This window comes from Fomitopsis serialis, assembly GCF_022376445.1.
Source record: "Fomitopsis serialis strain Sig1Antser10 chromosome Unknown B0H18scaffold_26, whole genome shotgun sequence".
In the NCBI taxonomy this organism is placed as follows: domain Eukaryota; kingdom Fungi; phylum Basidiomycota; class Agaricomycetes; order Polyporales; family Fomitopsidaceae; genus Fomitopsis; species Fomitopsis serialis.
Window position 1 is genome coordinate 114,120 of NW_025954986.1, and position 18,369 is coordinate 132,488.

The 18,369-nt window shown below is 57.1% G+C and overlaps 7 protein-coding genes across 7 annotated transcripts; 2 read left to right on the forward strand and 5 right to left on the reverse strand.

The window, feature by feature from the left end:
• Positions 1–5,475: 5,475 nt before the first annotated feature.
• On the reverse strand, positions 5,476–5,862 carry B0H18DRAFT_1001938 (uncharacterized protein; the record flags this gene model as incomplete). The annotated part of the gene is made up of 1 exon (XM_048028337.1): positions 5,476–5,862. A coding segment is annotated over exon 1 (252 nt), but the record flags the coding sequence as incomplete, so codon positions are not given.
• Positions 5,795–6,931, reverse strand: B0H18DRAFT_875262 (S-adenosyl-L-methionine-dependent methyltransferase; the record flags this gene model as incomplete). Its single annotated transcript, XM_048040410.1, has 5 exons — positions 5,795–6,271; positions 6,325–6,410; positions 6,471–6,665; positions 6,717–6,821; positions 6,883–6,931. 5 exons carry the CDS (start codon positions 6,929–6,931, stop codon positions 5,795–5,797), a joined length of 912 nt encoding a protein of 303 aa, XP_047894377.1.
• A 984-nt stretch (positions 6,932–7,915) lies between these two features.
• B0H18DRAFT_1001943 (P-loop containing nucleoside triphosphate hydrolase protein) lies at positions 7,916–10,403 on the reverse strand. Its single transcript, XM_048028338.1, has 2 exons — positions 9,450–10,403; positions 7,916–9,398 (listed from the first exon to the last, which is right to left on the reverse strand). The coding sequence occupies exons 1-2, from the start codon at positions 10,177–10,179 to the stop codon at positions 8,317–8,319; spliced, it is 1,812 nt and encodes a 603-aa protein (XP_047894378.1). The 5' UTR covers positions 10,180–10,403; the 3' UTR covers positions 7,916–8,316.
• A 98-nt stretch (positions 10,404–10,501) lies between these two features.
• B0H18DRAFT_271942 (uncharacterized protein) lies at positions 10,502–11,954 on the reverse strand. The gene is made up of 3 exons (XM_048037357.1): positions 11,429–11,954; positions 10,921–11,369; positions 10,502–10,871 (listed from the first exon to the last, which is right to left on the reverse strand). Exons 1-3 carry the CDS (start codon positions 11,656–11,658, stop codon positions 10,825–10,827), a joined length of 726 nt encoding a protein of 241 aa, XP_047894379.1. The 5' UTR covers positions 11,659–11,954; the 3' UTR covers positions 10,502–10,824.
• A 113-nt stretch (positions 11,955–12,067) lies between these two features.
• B0H18DRAFT_1001949 (kinase-like domain-containing protein) lies at positions 12,068–13,696 on the forward strand. Its single transcript, XM_048028339.1, has 7 exons — positions 12,068–12,366; positions 12,421–12,699; positions 12,754–12,791; positions 12,839–13,012; positions 13,051–13,150; positions 13,203–13,451; positions 13,506–13,696. Exons 1-6 carry the CDS (start codon positions 12,079–12,081, stop codon positions 13,443–13,445), a joined length of 1,122 nt encoding a protein of 373 aa, XP_047894380.1. The 5' UTR covers positions 12,068–12,078; the 3' UTR covers positions 13,446–13,451; positions 13,506–13,696.
• A 425-nt stretch (positions 13,697–14,121) lies between these two features.
• B0H18DRAFT_1001951 (uncharacterized protein) lies at positions 14,122–15,143 on the forward strand. Its single transcript, XM_048028340.1, has 4 exons — positions 14,122–14,367; positions 14,431–14,627; positions 14,681–14,825; positions 14,870–15,143. Exons 1-4 carry the CDS (start codon positions 14,179–14,181, stop codon positions 14,912–14,914), a joined length of 576 nt encoding a protein of 191 aa, XP_047894381.1. The 5' UTR covers positions 14,122–14,178; the 3' UTR covers positions 14,915–15,143.
• Positions 15,144–15,231: 88 nt separating this feature from the next.
• Positions 15,232–17,172, reverse strand: B0H18DRAFT_1001958 (uncharacterized protein; the record flags this gene model as incomplete). Its single annotated transcript, XM_048028341.1, has 5 exons — positions 15,232–16,071; positions 16,138–16,261; positions 16,333–16,483; positions 16,554–16,861; positions 17,059–17,172. The coding sequence occupies 5 exons, from the start codon at positions 17,170–17,172 to the stop codon at positions 15,458–15,460; spliced, it is 1,311 nt and encodes a 436-aa protein (XP_047894382.1). The 3' UTR covers positions 15,232–15,457.
• Positions 17,173–18,369: the final 1,197 nt, after the last annotated feature.

Sequence of the window (18,369 nt, forward strand, 5' to 3'; positions counted from 1 at the left end):
CCGGCGAACTAGACGATGAATCGTCAAGTTCAGAAGACGAAGAATGAGTCTGTCGAGAGACTCGCGCAGTATACCCTTTATGCTTTAAGGACACCCTCGTGCTTTTTCACTTCAATCCTTCGAACACCGTGGCAGCGGTTAGAAACGAGATATCTATTATACAAGACACGAGAGGGGGACGTTACACCAGCAGATATACAAGACTAACGCTTACGGGACGCCGAACGCAAACACGGGCTACAAACACAACGGACGGTACTACGAATACGACCTACTTCGAACCCTTGCCCTTCGAAGGTCCCGCGATGGGCCGGCAGCAGGAGGATCGAAGGCCCCACGCGCGACGGCCGTAGACTCGACGAACAATTGGTCGACGCGACGACCGTAGTACTCTTGCAGCCCTTCGAGCATTGCGAGTTCGAGGCCCATGAGGTTGAGCGAGGCCTCCACGTTGCCGATGCGTTCGTTGGTCGCCGAGAGTGCCGCGCGAGCCTCGGCGAGCGAGCGGACGGGGGCGCCCTGAGACTGGAGAATCGCCGATATGTCGATCGGCGGGGCCTGCGTCTGTGCGGCGTGCAGGGCCGCGGCGGCACGGGGGTGGAGGGGCGTGCGCGACGGTACGAAGCCTGCGAGCCCGAGGCAGGGACCGTGACAGGAGCGGGCGCGGGGGCAGCGGGTTCCTCGGAGTCGCCCCGCTTACCTACGAAACGGAGATGTCAGCTACGAACAGCACCGAAATCTTCGAAGAACTAAGGCGAACTTACCGGCACGACGAGCCTTGCGAGTACCAGACAAAGTGGCGGCGCCCCAGTAGCAGCCCTGCTGGTCGTGCAGGCACTGGTTACACACCACCGCGTCGGCCTCGAAGACGCATTCCTTCGAGGTAGCGTAGCCGGCGGCGCAGCGATCGCACTGAGTCGCGAACAGTTAGCAGAATCAAACGAAGAAAAACGTTAGGGCACATACCGACATAGTCCGGTCACGGACTGTAGTCGCGCGAGCAATGAGCTTGCGGACGGCGGTGTCCGTAACGTCGGGGGCCGAGCCGTCAGCGGGGGCCTTGCGCTTTTTGGTCTTCTTCGAGCCTTTGGGCTCGGGGACCACCTCGACTTCGGGCGACTCGGCGCGAACGGTCGACGCATCGGAGGCGGTGGGGGACGGAGCACGCAATTTACCTTTTCCCCGGACACCCGACCGGCCACGTCGTGGCAAGGCCTTCTCCTCGCGACGCTGGCGATCAGCCTCGCGCTTGTGCGCCTCGGCGGCCTCCTCGAGCTCGGCGGCCTCGCGGCGTTCGAGTTCCTCGGCCTTGGCGGCCTCGCGTCGTGCGCTTTCCTCGGCCTCGGCGGCCTCCTGTCGCTCGCGGCTCTCGCGCTCTTCGGCCTCCTTGCGCAGCTGGGCTTGGTTCGCTTCCCAGCGACGGCGGTCCTCGGCCTCCTTGCGCGCGTGATTGATAGCGGCGTCGAGCAGTGGCCACTGCATGTTCTCGGCGCATTGGCGCGCGGCCTCCGGATTGGCGTGAGTGGCGAGGACGAGCAGCCGTCCCAACGCGTTCGCGTAACGGGCAGCGAGGGCCGCGCCCTTAGTCACGCGAGTGTACCGATTCTTCGAACACTTAAATTAACAAGACTTAAACGAGACGGACGCGACTTACCATGGCAGCGAAGGCGCCCTCAATCCACTCTTCAATCGCCTCAGGGTTCTCTGGGACGAGGTGCGCCACGACCCAATTGGCGAGCGGAGCCATTGGGCTCTTCGGGTCGTGCGGAACGGGGAAGCCGGTTTTGGGATCCACGGTGTAGTCGGCGTCCGACGCAGGCGCGCCGGCGAGATCAGGGACGGGCGCGGGAGCGGAGGCAGGCGAGGCGGACATGGAGAGACGGACGAAGTCAAGAGCGAGCAGAGCGGGGGATCAAGCGAAATTCGGCTGGAGACCCCGCCGCTATATGTGTGCTCGAGCTTTGTGGGTCCACCTACCGCATTCGAGACGCTGAAACAACGGGGATCATCCCCATCAGAACCAGTCCAAAACGGGAAGGAAGCGCTCACCTCCCGTCCAATGGGATTAATTCTTCGGATCAACGTGATCGAAGCGCGTCCTGCCGTTCGCTAATCGCTTCTCAAGTGCTCGCCATTGGACAAGACCTTCGGACGGCCTGGCGCGGAAGTATCTCGATGATCGCGGACGCAAATCAAGCGCCGGCGTGTTCGAGCCGACCGAGGACGGTCTGGATCTCAGTAAGGGGGAGATGATGAGCCCTTAGCTCACCTACCCACCGAAAACGCGATTTACGGTCGGTACGACAGTATACTAAGTCCGTATGGTCGACGCGCTATCCGCCCGTTCGAGGGAACCGTCCGATGTTCGAAGCTCAAGTGTCAATGTTCGGAACCCTTAGTGGCAGAGGCAAGTGGTTTAGAAGCGTCGCTACATTGGTAGGACTCCGGAGCAAGTACATGGCTACGTCAACCTAGCTAGTGACGACCCCGGCAACTCTCGTATCTATGTCCTCGACCACCACACCCGTGACCACCACCCCTACCCCTACGAACAGACGGACCGGTGTCGGAGCCACGATCAGTGTTGACGCGCTCGAGTAGGCTTTCGAGCAACCCGACGAGGGTGCCGTGCGTGCGGCGCTGGTCGACTGCGATGTTGTGAATCGCTCTACCCATGGACTCGAGGTTGTCGGGCAGCTGGCGAAAGTCGGACAGGATCAACGACTCGCGCTGATACTGCGGGTTCGCGAGGGGACGACGCTCGGCCTGGTTGACTTGTTCGAGCAGTACCAAGGTCTCGGACCACGCGATCGTAGGGTAGGGCGAACCTAGGATGTCTCCCTGGTTGCCATCGCGGTGAAAGACCTCGTCGAGGTAACGCATCAACTCGTCGATCTCGGGGAACGACCTAGGAGCAGGAAGCGTATCGTTCGCCAGCAGGATGGCCCGACTGCGGGACTCGAACAAGAATCGCTGTTCGAAGGTCGGTTCGATGGTTCGAACGATAGTCTAAGTTCGGAGGCACGTACAATCATCCAACGGACTCCGTGAGCCCAAGCCAGCCACTCTCCGGGACTGTTGGCATCGTATCGCGGCTCGACAAGTCCCTCGGTCTTGAGGACCTCTAGGAGGCGGTAGTAGCGGGCAGCATACGCTTCGGAAGTTGGGTCGAGGTGCGGCATGTTCGTGTAAGTCAGGCGAACTCCCGCAGCTGTCTCATATCTTCGAGGACTGTCACCGGCCCCGGTTATGTCCTTCGCCGTTCGGGGACGGTCGCCCGTTATGCGGAACCTGCGGAAGGCCGAGTTGGATTCTCTCATGTGTTAGTAGGTCCGGGTCGAGCGTTGTGACATTCTCCGATTGGCTGCTTTCCTTATCACTTTCATTCATCATGTCTTGTATTTCTCTTGGCTCTCTTGGTCTTCGGACCGTATTTTCCTGTATATACTCTGGGACTTGTTCCCTTCGAATCTCAGAGACCCCCCTACCCTCTCAATCTCACCTCGCGCCGGCGAGGTTCGTCAGCCAGCCAGTACGTTCGAAAGTCAGCAAGTTCGCCAGTCAGTCAGTACGTTCGAAGTCAGTCAGTCAGTTCGCCAGTACGTTCGCCAGCTCGTAGTTGCCCCGAGAGGCTCTACACTTCTTCTCCTGCCGTCGCTCGCCTCTCTTGTCACCGTTCGTTCGACACGTCTGTCGAAACCCTCCCTCCTACCTCCGAGGCTTAGCCCTCGTCTTCGAACAGTCTTCGACATCTTCGAAGCTCTCCCACGTCGTTCGGAGTCTTGTCCGTCCTCCTCCTTCTTACCTAGACCACTGTACAGTCCCCCGTACATCACATAGACGCAGAGGCCTCGCATACCACTGCTCGACCTCACGGTTGGGTTTTTGTGTGGCTTTTGTGTTCTTTTCGGTCGCGTCAGCGGGCAGACGGACGAGCAAGCGGACTCGCGGATGGGAGCACTCGCGGACGGGAGAACTCACAGAGGGGCAGGCAAACGAGTGTGGCAACCGTGAGTGTACTGGGCAAATGCCCAGCGCGCAGACAGGGCTAATACCGAACGCACACACAGGCGGGTGAGCAGGTAAACGAGAGGGAGCACGTGTGTAGGTGAGCCAGCGGGTGCACGTACAGGTAAGCGGGCAGGCAGACGACACGTCTTAGGCTGAGGGTAGGATAGAATACTATGTGCACTGTTGTTTCTCAGTAGATATGCATGTGGAATACAGTCTTTGATTCATATGTTGTTGTTGTTGTTGTTGTGTGAGATGGCCAGGCATGTGCTCACTCTCCCCTACTCAATGTATTGAGGACTCATGGTGGAGGATCATGGCTAATGTATACAGGATTGTCGGAGGATTACACCTCATGTAGCTCACATTAGAGCTCATTAGGACATCATTAGGGACTAATTAGTACTAATTATGTTGGGGGTAAAGGAATTCTGAATAATGCCTAATGCTTCTAATTTGTTCTAATTGTATGAAAATATGTCTCATATACCCAAATTACATCTCATTAGGGAATTCAGGTTTTCCTGATGTTATTGACCCCTTCCGGTTACGGGCACCGTGGCGGTCCTCGACTGCAACTGTGGCGTGGATCTGTGTACCATCCATGGCGCCAACTGCATTGCGGAACCAAGGGAAGAAGCGAGGGTCGTCCTGTATACGTGGAGGAATGGGATCATCGGGTGATGGGAGACGGACCCATTTCTCGTAGAATTGTGGAGACGAAAAGAAATTGAGCATGCGCCGGAAATAGCTGAACAGCACATCAGAAGCTGTATTAGCAGACAGACAAGATCACCTACACTGAGATGGTCTCGTTGGACCGTTGGAAACGCTCTCCGAGGTGACGGATTGATAATCCCGTTACACATGCATACAGGAATATAGCAAGCTGTTCCTCCAGAGAAACATGACGGGAATCACCGTATCCATTGGCCTTGAGCTCATCAATGAGGCCATAGAAGACATGGTGATGGACACCGAGTTCGGAATAGATACGCTCGGGATGACCAAGGAGTAACTCGAGGACCCAGGCTTCACCTGTGAGAGCAGATGTATGCCATGGTTCCCTGGCCACGAACGGTTGAAGTGCAACAAATATAGCAGTATAGACGACATAGATGAAGAGGGCAGCTCTCAGAATGAGTAGGCGGCGCTCTCGCTGCCAGTCGGGCGGCGGCGGAGGCATGGTTTGTATGCGAGGATGCAAACGCGGGCGTGCGTCGTGACTCTGTGTTACTGTGGCTAATATTTGTACATATTTGCTATTGTAAGCAGAGACTCGAGACTCTGCGCGAGACGCGTCCGAGTCTCGCTGGGTTTCGCTCACCGAACGGGGCCTAAAGTGCATGTTCGTTTCGCCCTTGAGAGGGTTACTTACCCCCCGGACCACGAGAAGGTCTGCACAGGGCTCGTCAGCGACGAGCCCTCCCGGGGGAACGAGCTCCGTTATGAGTGTTGACGGAGTTCAGTTGTCAAATCAATCATCATTTTCTTTGCTCGGAAGCGCTGATATCCCTGAGAAATCATAATCATATAATCAACAGAGCTAAACCCGTAGTACTGGGACCACAATGACTGTGAGTGCATTATACCAACGCTGCCCAGTCGAAGCCTCGGTGGAAGTGTTTGAGTGTCACCCATGGCGGTAAACAAGCGTCCGCGGTGGACGGATGGCAATTGCCCACTGGCGCTGACTGACAACCTCAAACACAAAATAGGCAGAACCTGCGCATTCAACGTCAGAAACGACGACAAATACATCCCAAAGCCACCCACTTCATCTTCACGCCCTCCTCGCAAGCAACACCGCCATCGGCCACTCCACCTCCACCTCCTCGCCCTCCCCCGCCTCGCCCCCATCCTTCCCTTCCAATCGCGCCACCTCCTCCCTCAGCTTACGCCAAAACCGCACCTCCACGTCCGCGGCCTCTGGCACCTTCGCTTTCATGGTGTGCAGCGCGGAGAACGTCTGCAAGTATGCGAGCATGCCCGCCCACGTCGTGCGCGTCCGCAGGATCGACGGGCGCGCCTCCGGCAGCGCGTGGTGCGGCCGCGTGAAGTAGACGCGTTCAAAGTCCGCCCAGGACGCGGCGGAGAGGGTGCGCGGGTCTGGAATTGCCTGCAGGTGATCGTCGACGATGGTTCGCCCCGGTCGCTCCCAGTATGGCCCGACGGAGTGCAGCGGGTCCGTGCCTTGGCAGTACTCGTGGATGAGCGGCGTGAGGGAGGGGTATTGCGGGAGTCGGAATTGCGAGTAGCCCTGGTAGCGCTGTGAGCAACTGCGTATGGTGCGGAGGCGAAAAGACGGCTTACCCAGGCGGCGAGGGTGCCTCCGGGCTTGAGGACGCGCGCGGCTTCGGGCCAGAGCTTGGCCCAGTCGAACCAGTGCGCGGCTTGGGCTACATTCCGTCCACGGCGATTTAGAATCGGAGTATTGGATCATGTTGATTATTACGCACCGGAGACGATCAGATCCACGCTCCCTTCCTCCAGCCAGCCCAGCTCCTCCGCCGCGCTCTGTACGAACTTGAACCGCCCCGGCCTGTCGAGCTCCGGGCGCGACTTGACTACCTCGCGTGCTTGCACGAGCATGCCCTCTGAGGGGTCTGACCCGATGACATTCTTGAAGGGGGTCAGCTCAAGCGTCGCTTGGCCTGTTCAAAGGATTGGTGAGTTAGAAAGTACAAGGGGACCTCAACACGCACCGGTGCCGCAGCCCAAGTCGAGCGCGGTGTCCCATCGCGCGCGCGGGTCGCGTCCGTGGTGGGCGAAGAGGAAGTCGTATAACTGCTTGGGGTAGGTAGGACGCGCTAAGGTACAGATGTCAGCGTGCAGTAGAACGCACGAGGTGGTGATCAGGGAAACGCGTACCTGCGGCGTACCGCACCGCGTCAAACGTCTTCTGCGCGAACGTCGCCATGACTAAAGTACTTCCGTCCTGGTTGGACGCGTCTGAAGTGGGTGAAAGTTCGTTCTGGTCAACTGTGTAGCGTGTTAGCACTCGAACCTCCTAAGCTGAGGTATAGTTTTCTGTTCGCTGCACGCGTTTATAACCCCTGCAGTACGCGGCGAGACGCCAGCGTGAGTCAGACCTCGCGGTTGCGTGGTGTGGATAAAATGGAGAAGATGCGACATGTCGTTTGCACCGCAGGTTGGAAGGGACATTGTCGGGACAACATTTCGGCCGATAGGAGCGACGCGCGACGAAGGCGCCAAGGAAACGCGTCTGCGGGGATGGACACTAAACCATTTTCGGAATTTATATTGAACGCTTGACATGGGCGCTTGAATTATTGCCGTTTGCGAAATAGTTGGCGGTGGCGCGTTTCAAACGCGTTTCGCACAAATGCGATCCCCAGTTTTTAGTCCTGCATGATTCACGAAGGCGGACGGCCATCATCGGATATATATTCTTGATGTACTCGATGAGGAGATTTGCACCCCATACTTAGTCTGTGAATTTGTTTAATTCGTGCAAGACCGTCCGCGAGGGGGCCTCTTGGGCAAAGAAGCACACCTAGCACATGGATAACGAGCTGTGATCACAACTGGATAAGATACCCATGGTGTGACATGTTCCATGACGTGTACCCCAGGTCTTTTCTGGTAAGTAGCAGTGTCATCTTGCGATGTCGGGCCCGGTCGGTGTCCGACCGGCGCTCGAGCAATCCTAATGGGTACTTGCATTATGATAGCTTGAGCTCAACATTACATACCGTCGTTGGTGCCTTAGGTATGCTTGAAGGATTTATTGGGCGGTTTGAATCTAGAAACACGCTGCAGAGACGTCAGTGAATGTTCCAACGACACGGTCGTCGCCAAATGCCGCGGCAAGCACTTCATTTGAGCGCCAGGATGGCCCACTCGGCATCGCTCAACGACACGCTGCTGACGCAAAAATCATGGGGCACACATCTAGTACATCATTGCATGTTATACCACAGCTATCCACGCAGTCACTCTTTATATTCTTCTAGTTTCATGGGCTAGACAGGCACTCAGCCCGGCTGCACAACTCCCCTCGGTCGAGCATATTCAACACCTATAAACATGTAAGGGGATCCGTGTCCGCATTCGCGAGTTATGCGGGACAGATGGTCGGGCATCGCGTTTGCGCGAAACGCGCCATCGCCCACTATCTCGCAAACAGCAATAAACACTGTTGAGTCACCACGATGGATGCTATATAGGTGCCCATGAGGTCCTTGCGAGCCGTCTTCACGAAGGAAAATTGTACAAGCTCTGTGAGAGCTGTGAACGGCTTAGACCTAGTTGATTGTCGTAGCAGAGATAGCTCCACGACGTTCAAGCAATGACTTCCTGTGCTACGCCATCCTTCAACAAGAGTCTCCTGACCCCGTCCGCCTTGGTCCAAGGCACCTCGTCTTCCCAATGACTGATCACCACGCACGCCTGCGTCGGTAGCAGTCCTCCCGCACCGTCCGCTAAGTACCGCCAGACCGCCTCCACCATCCCCTCGTCCATCCCCGCCCACACCTCATCCAGCAGCACGATCGGCGGCCGCCCCACGAGCGCGCGCATCAGCAGAACCATGCCCTGCTCACCAGGGGTGAGGTCGATGAAGTGGCGCTTCGCAAACGCGACGTCCTCCGGCGCGCTGTACGACCCGTCGGGCACGCGCCCCTTCCACGCGCGCGGCCCAAGGCCCTCGAGCACCTCCCACACACGCTCGATTCGCCACTTCTCCTCGAGACCACCGGGCTCGAGCTCCTGCGCGGTGTCGTAGCCCACTCCGACGCGCATCCTTCCGCGGGGCACGAACACACCGCCGAACCCCGTCCCAATGACGTCCCACACCGTCATGCCGTGCCTTCGCGGGAACGCGGCGTGCAGCTCGGGGCTGACGCGCCCGATGCGCGTATTGAGCTGGAGCGTCGGCCAGCTCGCGCGCGGGCGGCCCAGCAGCTGGAGCCTCTCGCTCTGCGCGTACGACAGCGGGTGCTCGCCCGTGAGCATCGCGAGCAGCGTCGTCTTCCCCGCGCCGTTCTCGCCCATCAGGTGCCACCGCGAGTTCTCGTGGATCGTCCAACTCACGCTCTTCAGCACCTGCCGGCTGCCGTAGGTCACACTCAGGTTGTCGATCTTCGCGAGCTCGAAGCCGCGCTGCCGTTCGCCGTGTTTGGCACCACCGCCGGACATGGCGACAGCTGTGTGTCGCTGCTCATGTATCGCCTCGTGCATTTCTTCCGTCGTGCCCGTGCGTATGGTCTGTTCGGGCGTCACGAGCGCGACGTGAGTTATCCAGTCAGGAATCGGGTCCTTGGCTCGCATGCCGAGCAGAACATGGGGGGTATCAGGCTCAGTGGATGAGTGTTTCCGGTGGAGGAAGTCAGATATGACGGCTCGCGTTTCCACGTCCAGACCAGCTGCAGTGCGCGTGAGTACACAAACTAAGCTTCGACGGGGAGCACACGCACTCAGAGGCTCATCCAATATGAGCAGAGCAGGTCGCGCGAGGAGGGCCCGCGCAAGACGTGCCCTCCGCGTCTGGCCATTGCTCAACGCAATGAGCGGCAGGTCAAGCAGCGGGTTGAGGTGCAGCTCATCAACCAGCCGTCGGAGCCTCGCAATCTTTCGCGAGGGTGTGCCATGATGGTGGTGATCCGCATCAGAGTGTTCCACTAAGTCCGGAAAGTACGTTTCCCGCAGGGTCTGCCCGTCACCATCCCGCATTGCACCGTACCTCGCAGTGTAGTCAAAAAACTCTCCGCCCTTCTGGCCCCTCGTGCTCCCCGCAAACCGGACATAGTGCTCTGGTGGTCGGTGACCTAGGAAGGGGAAGATCCCGCGAGGCGGGTTCGGGTGCAGACGGCGAGAACCAAGGAGTGACTCGAATAGAGCGCGTTTGGATGTACCGTGGCCTGCGGATATAACGGCCCAGGATTCGAAGGGCTGGACCGTCCAAGAGATGTCACGGAGGATAGGCTCGGCGGTGTTTGGGTCGCCCGGAGCATAGATGGAGGACTTGGGTATCTCTATAATCGGGTCCGACGTGGACTTTGATGATACCGGAGCGGAGAGTTCTCTTTGTACAGAAAAGAACCGTGAATCAGGTCGTGCAGCTATGTCACTGTACAGTCGTGCTCGAGGTTTGGCAAAGAACGCGTGCAGGATTTCGCGCCGAGGACAGAGTGCCGTCGAACGCATGACCCACTTTGGAGGACGCCGTGATCGGCGCAATAGAGTAGCAACGGCGGCCTGAGTCTTGACAGCCAGAAAAAGCAGGACGAAGATGAGGGGTGACGAGGAGGAGGAGGAGGAGGAGGAGGAGGAGGAGGAGCGATGAGGCGTAGGAGGACGAGGAGGAGGACGAGGCGGGAGTCATGATCGGCTTCGGTGGTTGCCGAGATCTCGCCGGACAATCTAGGCGCCCTACTGGGTTCGCTGATTTTGACCGCGAATTTGACTGCGTATTCGTAGGCTACTGGATGACTCGGTGCTTCAAGACATCGTAAAAGCAGAATTCACTCGAAATCAGCCCTTTCAGAGCCGACTAGTGAGACCTCTCCCAATAAGCCATGGATAGACCTGCTAGCAATCTCAAGGAAAAGTCGTCCTTTTACAACATACTTAGAGGTCGCGAGGTTCAAGACAATCGCTACATCCAGTTGCTGTGCAGGGCAGATAAATAGGATGCTACTCTCGAAGCAGAGATGTATACATTCTAATGATAGATTCACGTTAATAATGAGATGATGCATCGAACGTACATAGTAGAGGGAATCCAATAATGCTTGCGAGAGCCCTGTGGCTGTCTCGCGGGTATGACGGATGCCACTCGTAGCGGCGAGCTCAGGCATCGGGCTCAGCTGCCGCGGAGTGGACCGCGTGTTCGTGTTCTGCATGCTATCAGACATTATCATAGCACAAGTAACCGCGAGTGCTTACGGGTATCTGTTGACATCGACCATCGAGCTTCCTTGTCGAATAGGGCGGAATGCTCGTACTGCTCGTACGATAGCTCCACAGTACGCACGTACGGGTCGTCAAGGTCGGCGATATCCACGGAGTGTTTTTCGAGCTCTGGTGTTTCCTGGGTACGGGGTGACGGTGCAGTCGTCGATGTGGCGTCATCGGCCGAGAGCAAAGGCGCGCGCCCCTCGCTTTGTAGACGCATCTGTGCTTGAGATGTCGTTTCCTGGCGTACATATAGATTAGCATAGAGAGAACGAACAAGATTCACCAGACTTACAGAGATGTCGGCGCGTAGTTTGTTGACTTGCTGGCATAATCGATAGATACCGTAAGACACGCCCGTGACCATGCCCTTGATTTGTTGTCCAAGGGTCTTTGCAGAGTATGCGGATAGTTTGAAGTCAATCGCATGCCCCTCAATGCTAGGCAACGATGGCCATCAGGTAAGGCAACAAAGTCGATCAAGATATCGGTAACATACCTGATTAGAGCTAGCTTGCTCTTAGCGATGTAACCCACATCCGAAAGTAGTCCTCTTTCGATCACAGAGTCGAGGAGATCCTTCGTATCATCTATGGCCTCTTCGAGAGCTTTCACCTTCGTCAAGGGGATTTGGGTCATGACAAAAGTGTAGAGTAGAGGTAACACAGTGGCGAGGCTGATGGCACCAGTGATCCACGTCCATGTGTCGATGTTGAAACTGTCAGACATCGTGTTGAGGTCCCTTGAGAGCTGGTCGCGCGGAGTGGCTCGGTACGAGGAGATCGCGAGACCGTCCGAGTCCTGAGCAGCCGGCGACTGCACTTATATCCAGTGCAGCCTCCACCTCGCGCTCAAGGGTAACATGAGGTGCCAGATGAACATCGGGAGACCGCATGGCAAGATCGCTCTTCGCTAACCAAAAACAGTAGCAGATCAGCACTGCCCCGTAGAAAATGACAATGGAGAAGGGCCCAAGAAGGGATGCGGCAGCGTGCCAGGCATCATACGCAAGCTCAACGATGCCGCCATTCGAGTATGGTAGTTGCTCCCCAATACTATTGCAGTCACATGGTTGCACGGCAAGTGCCAGCGATCGAGATCCGGGCGTGTAGCCACCACTGCCGGCCAGCTAGTTGTTCATCGGTACTGATGTCCATCAGCCCTCCAGACAATGCTTACCCCGACGGCTCTGCGAGGAAACCATCGAAACTGCCTTACTATGTCTATCTCACAGAGGAAGCCGCTCAGATATTCGAGAAATCAACGCGTGAAGGCAGCTACGCGCTTTCTCCGGACGAACGCTGGTGGAGTGCACGCGAATCTTGTCTGTTCTCTGCCGGTTATTCACTAAGACCACGCTATCACGCGAACTGGAGCCCGTCATGGCTGGGAACCAGGCTCAACCCATTATTCTGCGAGGACTCGATAATGAGCGAGGTATGTCTAGTCCTTCGTCTGCTCGAGCGGTCTCCAGATGCCCGGATCTATTAGCGTTACCACATCATGGACGCCGTACGAAAGAGAGACGGTGCGGTAGTAACGATCAAGATGGTGAAGAAAGACACGAGAGAAGTTGCCATTGCTCAATACCTTTCCTCTGCGACTCTGGCCAAAGATCCTCACAATCACTGTGTATCGGTCTTTGACGTCTTGCCAGACCCTTTCGAGCCGAAGAAGATGCTGATGATCATGCAATATCTACGCCCGTTTGATGATCCTCCATTCATGGCTCTTGGCGAAGTCATCGACTTCATCAGCCAGACACTCGAGGTAGGTTCCACCACAAGCGTCTTCGCGTTGCGGATTCGTTGACCAAATCTAAAGGGGATATCGTTTCTGCATCGGCATCGAGTAGCGCATCGGTAAGTGTCTCTTGCTGTGCGACTGTCCACTCATCTAAGTCATACAGAGACTGTGCAGGCGCTAACATCATGATGGACGGTCGACCTTTATACCCTGAGGGCCACCACCCAGTCAGCCGGGACCTGTCCACGGATGCGATATATGACATCGTACCACGCTCCCGCCTGGACCACCCTGTTCGATACTATTACATCGACTTCGGAATCTCATCCTTCTTCCCGTCGGTGCACCCCCTCTGGTCTTGGGTCTGGATGGAAGGGACAAGGAGGTACCGGAGCTATCTGACCGCGCTCCATACAATGCATTTAAGGTCGACATATTCATACTCGGAAATCTGTATAGGAAGCACTTCGTCCAGGTAAGCGTACGGAGGTGGCGTGGATGCAGTCCCATGAGCTGAAAATCCGCAGAAATACAACGACTTCAAGATGCTCGAGTCTCTCATCGACGGCATGACTCGGAAGATACCCGAAGAACGGCTGACTGCCGACGAGGCGGTGGTGTTTTTCCAGGGCATCCGGTCTACGGTAGACCCCGTCCAATGGCGCGCAAGGTTGCGGCCGCGTGGCGAGAGCACTCCTGAATGGATGCTGAACAATGCTGTTCACATGGCAAGAGAAGGTGTTTATCGCATGAAGAAACTGGTAGCATAGTCTTCTGTCAGTCGCGTTATACATACATCCGCCGCGGCACTGACCTTAGGTTTCTGCCAGGTTGCTCGCTCACGACACGAGACCCCATTCCACCTCTCGGCTGGTCATCATTGCTTTCGGCGCTTTGTCACAACTATCGGCTCAACAGGTATCATTATTCACATTGTATTCAAATTGTACAGCTCTACCAGGAATCAATGGGTGTCTCGCGGGTTCGCTTCCTGTTCTGAGCATAACGTATCATGCGGTTCTCTCTGTTACTCACCTGCCTATGGGTGTTCTTTGTCCGGTGTCTCCGCCCCCTCCCCGCAACATAGACCGAGGCATCAATTTCACTTCGCCTCTCCGATATACCCAACGATCGTCCGGTCCCCTTTGTCTAATGGAAGGACGTTTCCTCCGCCTGTCGGCAGTAGACGAGGCAAACCTACGCTAGCAGGGCATCTCGAGGCATCTCTTCTTCATATCAGGCTCAGTCGACTTAAATGTCAGGTGCGCCGCTGCGATTCGCTCTCGTTCTTGAGGCTGAAAACTACCGTTTCGCAGATCTGTTTTAGGATGGGCGATGTTCAAGGAGTATTACTGACGAGCCCGACGTGCAGGGAGAGCGCAGGGGCCTTCAAATCAGACTCAGACTTCAGCGCAATTGTCCTGATGCCTGACGTCAGACTCACACGTCTCACCCGGCGCTAAGTACGTGCAGGCTTCTTTCTGTCAAGCTTGCGCACGGGCCATGAGGCTGTGCAGAAACACGCCGATCACGCTCAACAACCACACCTTTACGGAGCGTAAGCCTCATGTTCTTGCGCAGTGGTTGCCGGCCGTCGTCGTATGTGCTCAAGTAGCCCCACGGCTGAGGTTCGGACGGCCAACTCTCAGTCTCATCGCATCGGAAGCCGTGCACGATCTTGACGCTCTCTCGGTTAGCATCCCTCTCCCGCCTTCAAACACGTTGGTCCGAGATGTCCGCTGAACTGCGGTTCAGCAAGGCCTTGGGGATAGGTCTCGAGCTGGTCGTCGTGACCTTCATTCTCTCATCTGTCCTGTCGTCGCAATTCCCATCATCCCAGTGCAGGGATCTCGAGGAGACATTGGCACCGAGGAGTTTTTGGAGTCTACAGTTGAGAAGGGGCTGCTACACGACCCTCATTATATTGCCCAAGCTCGACAAGCACTAGCGAGGTAGGTGATTTCCTCGTGACGCGGACAATTAATATTATTTGAAGCCCAATTAGTGTGCAGGTCCAAGCCACCGGCCTCAGGCTGTGTTCTCATTGCGCACCGACGATGGCCCAGCAGGTCAAGGCGATGATCTGTGGCTTATTGTACAACATCTACCGTCTACATCAGCGAGTGGTCGTTCTACGTGCTGACATGGCCGTAAGCCCTATATTTTTGTGTTGTCGTCATTAATTCATGTATAGTGTCGATGTGTCGGAGGACGGTATCGGAGGAGCGAAAGTCCTTGAGGGGCGGTGATCACAACTTGCCGCGGGAAAAGATCCGTTATATCTGAAGGCCTTAGGTATCAAGTTTGACATCCTGGTGCTCCACCTCGAATGTCTATGTTCGCTTCAAACAGATTACATTCCCTCGCATTCATATGCATGTTGCGGTCCAAGCAATCACCGAAGTATCGCGGCTCGTATTTGCCAGTGCGCTCCGCAGAGCGGGCGTATGTGAACTTAAATCCATGGGTACGAGCTGGGTCTTAAGGTCCAGGATGCCACGAGCACCTAAATGAAGCTCGGGCATGCTCCAATAGGCTCCCCAATGCTTGTCTTGGTTGAATGGATAGATGTCATGTAATTCATCAAGGAAGAGCATAGGCATAGTAGCAAGTACAGGAGAACATACAATGAGTACAATGACAGGAGAGGCATACAACTAGGTCCGTGCCTCCGTAGGGCACAAGCATATAACAATTCATAAGTCAACACCACAGCGACAGAGCAAGACGGAGACCCAAAGGACGACCACACACGCCTACCATATACCCTTCGCGTCTACAATCAGGCTATATTTTCCCGTACCAAGCACGATTGCAGTGCCGCCGCCGCCGCCTTCACATGCACACGCACACCCAACGCGCCCCATCTCATACCCGCCATCGCCGTCCAGAGCAGCGCAGTCGCCAGCCACCACACGCCCATCAGCACGCTCTTCACGAGCCAGAATGGGCCCCACACCGGGAGCGTCGCCGCCCAGAATGCGCGCATCGGCAGCGCGCCCACCGCCGCCGACGCCCACCCCGCCACGAGCCCGACGAGCGGGTGTTCCCCCGCCCACGCGACAACTCCGTCCACGACCCTCCCCGACACGTACCCCACACGCTCCGCGATCGCCGCCGTCCACGCCCACCACACCGCGCAGACCGCGAGCGCGAGCACGGCGACGCATACCACGGTCGCGCACGTGACCGCGAGCCGCTCGCGCACGGGCGTGCTGAGCAGGAACGGGTAGTGGAGGCGGAGGAAGCGGTAGTGGAGGCGGAACCAGAACTTGGCGGCGAGGAGGTAGATGTGGCGCAGGCGGAGGTAGATGCGCAGGGGCCGGGGGCGGTTGTGCGATTTGAGGAGGTTGGCGCGGTGCAGGCGGACGGTGCGTCGTTCGGCGGAGGGGCGTTCTGCGGTGTGGGAGGAAGGTGAGTTGGGGTTGGGGTTGGAGTATGGGGAGAGAGGGGAGGACGTACCGATGACGCGGAGGTAGGGATACTGCTCGCGCGTGGACAGAAGGTGTTGCACGGCGATGGCGCTCAGGGTTTCGTCGTCCGCGGAGGGCCACAGGGAGATCCTCTGTGAGTTCCACTCGACGAACTGCACGGAAGACGTGTCAGATATCCACCCATACATACGCGCTTCGTGTGGCAGAGAACGGTGCCACTCACACACATGTTCTCCATGCCCCACTTGCGGCGCACGTCCCCGATCTTGAGGCTCCCGTCGGGCTCGAGCTGTAGGTGGACGTACATCTCGGGGTGCACCCTCGCGTCGGGAAACATCTCCTTGATGTCGTAGTACCACGACACGCGCACCCACCTATCCGCACAACACAGCCACACCATCGTCAGCACGCACCCCGCAGCACAGAAGGACAAAGCGCACGCACCCCGGCTGCCTCGGGACCACCCGAAAGGGCATTTGGTGCGCCAGCCTCGCCAGCTCCGGCGTCCCGGGCCACCACCGCAGCTCCGCGCCCCAATGCCAATTATCCTCCGCGATCTCCGCTGGGGAGCGGTAGTGCTGCTCGAGGTAGCCCGCCCACCCGCGCAGCCATGCGCGGAGGGCCCTGTACACCGGGCGCAGCTCCGGCGGGATCTTGGACCGCATCGGGCCCGGGGTCTTGTCGGGCGGGAAGCGCGAGCGGAACACCGCGGAGGCGAGGTGGGAGAGGAAGAACGTGAGGAGCTGGCGGACCTCGGCGCGGGTCGTGCCTTCGGGGAGCCAGGTCGGTGTGGCGGGGAGGGTGGGGTCGAGTAAGATTGAATCAGCGTAGGGCCACGCGGACATGGTTTATGTGGAAGACGGAGCGATCTTGGAGCGGGAGTTGTTGAGCGTTGAGCGCGGGAAACGACTTGGGAAGGGGGATGCTTGCGAATGAGGCAGGATGCAACTTGAGGAGGGGTGTCGGTGGAGGCTTGCAGAGGGGCAGAGAATGGGACTGACAATGCGATCGAGAGAAAAGTGTAGGGCCACAATACGTCTTTTATTCCGGCGTCAAGAAGCATGGCCGCTGTGGCGCATAACAAACTCGTTGTTATGTCGCGTTCACCACCTAAGGGATTACAAGGCGACCGGTCACTACGGATACTGGATACCTCAGATATCATCTATACAAGGTGAGCGCTAGAATCGAGCCATTCGACAGACAAGGCATGGTTGTTGTAGAACCCACCTCACGTTGAAGGATAAGGGCCACCGGATAGGGATGAAGGACGCGCCTAGGCGCCCACACGGGATTCGGTCTCGTGATCGTGTCCTCGAGCGCCTCGTGGAAGCCCTCCTCCTCGAGTGGTCTCCACCGGCGTTGGTGTTTCTGATAACTTTCAGACTGACTCTGCATGAAGCTTAATATGGCCGCACCTGTATGCCCCTCGTTACTCGGTAAAAATCCAACAAAGGTGTCAATCCGAGCTAGTAATTGTTGTGTTGAAGTCAACTTGAAGAAAGGCTGTTGAACAGCAAGGCATTTCGAGGATGCCGTAAGCATCCCAGGGGTCGAAGAAGGCTGGGGCATATTTCCTGCAAAGTTTCTGATGTGGATTGGGCTGCGCCACTGTCCTAGAACCGCTGGTCATAGCTACAGGGAAGATCGACTGTTGCGCGGGTCAGACGGGCGATGTGAAGTACGCGGGTGGTTTGGAGTATTACAAGATACGTCGAGGATGCCGCGAGCGCCCCAGGGGCTGAAGAACGCTCGTGTATGTTCCAACAAGGTCTTCAGCGCGCGCGCGACCGCGACCGCATCCCAGCGCCGTCGATCGTAGCTGAAGTAAAGCACGATGTTGGCGGATGTCAGCCGAGTAAATGGCGGTCCAGCGAGCACGTCGGAAATTCCATCTCGTGCACCAGCGAGAGAGCGAGTGATTCGGTCCATGTCATGGTCGGAGCCGGCGACCACGGTGGTGATGTCCAGATAGATGGATAATCGCTCGAGCTGAGTACTCGAAATAGAGGATAGGATGCCTTGAAGCTCGCCAGCTATCACGACGTCAGACGGTGTCAGCGACGAAGTCTTGATCGTGATGTCCAGAAGGCGAAGGTCCGAGAATTCAGAAAACCGGTATGGACATCCCGCACCTGAAGCGTTGATGCTTCAATACGACAGCGCCAGTCCAAATACGTATGAAGTATTCGACATACCTTGCCCAGAATCTGTTAAGCATAAGCGCTGCACGGTTGGAGCAACACATGCAAGAAGCTCG